Here is a 5,145-nt window from a genome sequence, read left to right as displayed (position 1 = left end):
AGTTTATTGTGATCCACACAGTCAAAGGCTTTGGCATAGTCAACAAAGCAGAAATAGATGTTTTTCTGGAACTCTCTTGCTTTTTCCATGATCCACAATTACCAATAGTCAAAATGTATTCTTTCTCTTAAACTCTCAGTCCTACCTGTGCTGTGAAAACACTAAAATCTCAGTGTGGTCATTTGTATAAAGTCAGTAAGCTAGTTACTGGCATCATTTACAAGTTGAGAAAGCAGATAAAATGTGAGAAGAGAAGCAAACACCCTATGAGAAGATGAAAACTCAGTTTCTCTACAAGATGGGCCTTGTCTCTGGGCAGTACTTCCTGCCTGGGCTCATTTCAACTTTCCCAGGACAGTGAGTGGGGGACACAAGGAAATCACAAGGGTACCTCAGACTTTGCAAACAGGATGGCAATTGTGGTCACCAATTAACTTCACAAAGTCTGGACCCCTTTTAAAAGTTAGCACTGAAGGAACAATGCCAGTGGGAGGAGAGGCTTAAAGCAGAAGCCAGCCTCCACCTTCCGTCAAAATCACCTGGAGCTTGTTTAACCCCACCCCCACCATTTCTAAGTTTACAGAATTGGTCTAAAAGGACTTGATAAGATTTACATTTCTAACAAGCTCCCAGGTGACAAGGATGCCACAGGTCTGAGAGCCATACTCTGAGAACAGCTGCCCTAAAGCTTGATTATAAAGATGTTTCACGAGCATCATCTCCAATATCAAGAACTTTAAGAACTTCCCTTGAGAAACTCCTGCCTACAAGATCAAAGGTGTGTTTGCATTTGCTTTCTCCCTGCATTTAAGAACAAGTATCCAAAAAGAAGCAGCTCAGAATAGCAGTTACATAAAGGACGATACAAACTCGGGAGCCAGACTCATGATTTGGGGTCCAACTTTCGCTATTAAGCTGTGTGATGCAGACAAGTTACTCAAACTCTTAGAATTTGGGGGAGAATGCATACATGTGTCGGAGAAGGCCATGCCACCCCACTCCAGTACTCTTGCCAGGAAAATCCCATGGACGGAAGAGCCTGGTAGGCTGCAGTCCATGGGTCATGAAGAGTCGGACACAACTGAGCAACTATGACAGAGTCCATTTCCTGTCCACATGAGACTATCATAACATTGTAAATTGGCTATACTCCAATATAAAATAAAGTTTAAAAAAATTACTCAAACTCTCTGCTTAAGTGACTTCACATGTGAAATAAGAGGTACTAGCTTCTTTCAATTCAGCAGGAAAATTGGAAATGGGGGTCTACCCAAATCAATGAGAAGTCCTCATCTTCCCATTTCCATACACACACCTTTTGAAAATCCATAAATAGAACATCCCTGAAGAGTTCCTTGCCCTGCCTGAAGTTAGGAGAGGTGTCTCTACTTTGGGATCATTTACAGTTGTTGCTATTTAGTCACTCAGTCATATCCAACTCTTTTGCAACCCCATGGACTATTGCCTGCCAGGCTCCTCTGTCCATGGGATTTCTCAGGCAAGAATACCAAAGTGGATTGCCATTTCCTCCTTCAGGGGATCTTCCCCACCCAGAGATCAAACCCACGTCTCCTGGGCTCCTGCTATGGCAGGCGAATTCTTTACCACTGAGTCAACAAGGAATCCCACACCCATATTTTTCCTTCTTGACCCTCTTTCCTTAAGGGCTATCAAACGGCTAAGAGATGTAGCCACACACACTGAATACACCACCATCAAAACATGCACAGGAGTTTTTGTTTCCTGGGGATCCCCAAGTCCCTCCCATGTAACAACAAAGGAAATACCAGAATGTGCGGGAAAGATGAAGGTTTAGGGTCCAGGAACAAAAGATATAATAATCACTCAAGTGTGATTAAACCCAGAGGTTCCACCCCACCTAGTTAGTGGTCCCAGCTACCAGATGGTGGAGAAGGCAATGGCACCCCACTCCAGTACTCTTGGAAAATCCCATGGCTGGAGGAGCCTGGTTAGTTGCAGTCCATGGGGTCACTAAGAGTCAGACACGACTGAGCAATTTCACTTTCACTTTTCACTTTCATGCATTGGAGAAAGAAATGGCAACCCACTCCACTGTTCTTGCCTGGAGAATCCCAGGGATGGGGGAGCCTGGTGGGCTGCCATCTATGGGGTCGCATAGAGTTGGACATGACTGAAGCGACTTGGCAGCAGGAGCAGCAGCAGCTACCAGATGGAAAACTTCAGTTAAGAGCTTCATCTCTCTGAGCCCCTTCTCATCTGTGAGTTTCCTCCCAGCCCAGGGACCCTTCAGTGGTTTCAGGACCAGAGGACTCCTGGGCAAGACCACCTGCATCAAGACCATGCACTGCTTCTGGAAAGGCTAGAGATGCAGATAAGACCCCATAGGCTTCAGGGACCCAATTCCCAGGGTGACTCTCAAAGGTGGAAGCAGAGACATTCACAGTTAGGTAAGGGGTTGGTCCAATACATCCTCCAGTCTTCTCAATGTATCCCAGGTAAAAGCAAAATGGGTTCAAGAATCATGTCTCCGTTCATTAAATAAAAAACAATAGCGTTCTTACACACATGAAATGTGTCACAACTAGATACCAGGATGCACAGTGAGAGATGCACACGGAGAGAAAGAGGGAGGCAGGGAGACATGGTCACAGACACAGGGACAAGGGAATCCAGTGCAGTTGGACTCGGCTGTCACCTAAGGAATGTGGGGAAAGGAGGGGACATTATTGGAAGATGGCAACAGGAGCAGAGCACTAACTAGATAAAGGAAGCTGTTCAGAGCTGTTTGCTTAGCGGGGAAAGTAAGAATTAGTTCAGAACTATGAATCCAGAGCTGTACTGGGGAAGCCGGCTAAGGATGGCGTGCGGGGTCCGGTCCTTCTCTCGCTGGCGGTGACCCCCCTGGGCACCCTGGGTTCTCAGCCTCCCTGCCTCCTGCTCCCTCTGCCCCTCCTGCTCCCAGGGACTAAAGACGCTGACTGGGCAGTGAGCTGCAAGGCACAGAGACCCTGCGCCCTGCCACCAGGTCGCTCTTCCCGTTCCTGCTACCCCTTCCCGCAGCCTCACCCAGAGGGCGCAGACAGGGACCCCCGCGGCCGGCGTGGGGAGACCCCACTCGCTACAAGCAGCCATCGGAAAGCGCTCCCTCGCCCTGACCCTCGACCCGCAGCCCCTGAAAGGCGCAGCAGCGTCAGGCACTGGCCCTGAGGGGGCGCGGTGTCTCAGCCCAGGCGGGCTGTCACCAGGAGAACAGCCGGGAGCAGAAGTTCGCGTCCTGCAATGGGTTGGGCTTCTCCTCCGGGGACACCGGCCGCATCTTGCCAGCTCGGACCCGCGCGGGCCGGGGGCGTGGGGTGGGGGCAACCGGGGGCCACACGCAGGTGAGAGGCGAGGCCGCAGGCGCCGCTGATGGAGGCCGTGGGGGAACAGCAGGGCGCGGGGATCAGAGCCCTAGGCGCCCTCGTTCCCGCCCTGGGCTGCAAAGTCTACCGGAGGGCGTGCTCTGAGCTCGGGTCCCCACCCAGAAGATGGAGAAGGAGGGGCAGGCTGCAACAGAAACGCCCCTCAGCTGTGGTGAAGACCAGAGAAAGCTGGCAGAAGGAGATAGCAGTCTGCCCTCCAGGCACGCTGCCCTCATCAGGAGCAAACAAGGGCGCTGTGGGAAGGTCTCCAACTGGAATGGAGCAGGACCCTGGGTGGCCTTCCTGGGAGAGACCCCACCCCACCGCGAGATACCCTGAGCTAGTGGCCAGTACTGGTCAGTGGAGGTGAGCACAGATGACCGGCACAAATCTGCCAGGCTACTGAGATGACAGCCACAGGCTCCCCAGTGTCTGTTCTACTGCGAGGCTGGCCCTGAGGAATCCTGTTTTGATAAGAGGAGGGAAAAGGAAAGACCACAGCACATCCTTCTCCTGGCATGAGGGACAGTTACTCAGCAGTGAACTGATGCACAGAGAAAAGTACATAAGCAAGAAGTCAAGGTTAACTTTGTTTATCCCTCAAATAAATAAATTTTGAATCAGCCAATAAGCAGGTATGAGTTCAAGAGGGAAATGAATAACTTCAGACGTTTTTCCCATACATGAACCTCATATGAATATATATGAAGAAAATAAATGCTTTCAAAGAAATATTTCTGGAGTGAATAAACAAAGTGTGGTATAAACATACAATGAAATACCACTCAGCCTTAAAAAGGAAGGAAATTCTGACACACGCCGCAGCGTGGATGAACCTTGAAGACTGTGATGTTGTGACTTATAATTAGAACATGTATTTAGTCTTCATGATGTTGCTGGTACAGAACTCCTATTATCCTTAGGTGCTCTAAGGTAAGAGTGAAAAAGTGTCTTTTGAAAATTATAACAGGCCCTTTTCAACTACACCTGAGTTTTAGTGAATTCATCTGTTTGTCAGAAAAACCAAACACCTGATTAAAGGGTTGGCGCTTTCAGCCCCACCCTCCACGTTCAGGGTGGAGAGGGACTGGAAACAGTTGAACTACCAATGGCCAATGCTTTAACCAGTCTTGCCTAAAGTATGCTTCTATGAAGCCTCAATAAAAAAACCAATAGGATGGGGTTCACAGAGCTTCCCGGCTAGTGAACCTGTGCAGGTGCGGGGAGGGCGACTCACCTGGAGAGGCCTGGAAGCCCCTGCCCCTCCCCCTACCTTGCTCTCTGCATCTCTTCCATCTGGCTGTTCTGCAGTTGAATCCTTTTATAATAAACTAGTGATCTAGTTGAGTAAGCTGTTTTCCTGAGCTGTAAGCCACTCTAGAAAATTACCAAACCCAAGGAGGAGGTTATGGGAAGCCTGATTTGTGATCAGTCTGTAAGAAAAACAGGTAACCACCTAGACTCACCACTGGCTTCTGAAGTTGAGAAGAAGGGGTAGTATTGTGGGACTGGGTCCTTGACTTATAACAAGGTCTACCAAAAACTCCAGGCAGACAGCGTCAGAATTGACTTAATTGTGGGATACAGTTGTGTCTGTATAGTCTGAGAACTGGTTCAGTTCAGTCACTCAGTCGTGTCCGACTCTTTGTGACCCCATGGGCTCTAACACACCAGGCCTTCCTGTCCATCACCAACTCCCGGAGTTTACTCAAACTCATGTTCATTGAGTTGGTGATGCCATCCAACCACCTCATCCTCTGTC

General features: G+C 49.2%; 1 protein-coding gene across 1 annotated transcript in view; it reads right to left on the bottom strand.

Moving 5' to 3' along the window:
* Positions 1–3,298, bottom strand: part of LOC104983235 (multidrug resistance-associated protein 4-like) — a gene marked incomplete at its 3' end in the record, with an annotated part of 11,921 nt that extends 8,623 nt beyond the window's left edge. Inside the window, exon 1 of the mRNA XM_010832677.1 lies at positions 3,225–3,298. Within this exon, the coding sequence (XP_010830979.1) occupies positions 3,225–3,298 (74 nt within the window). The remainder of the gene's footprint in view (positions 1–3,224) is intronic.
* Between the last annotated feature and the right edge of the window lie 1,847 nt (positions 3,299–5,145).

The sequence above is a fragment of the Bison bison genome, unplaced genomic scaffold, assembly GCF_000754665.1.
Source record: "Bison bison bison isolate TAMUID 2011002044 unplaced genomic scaffold, Bison_UMD1.0 scf7180017862123, whole genome shotgun sequence".
NCBI lineage: Eukaryota > Metazoa > Chordata > Mammalia > Artiodactyla > Bovidae > Bison > Bison bison.
This window is presented reverse-complemented; position numbering and strand designations above follow the sequence as displayed.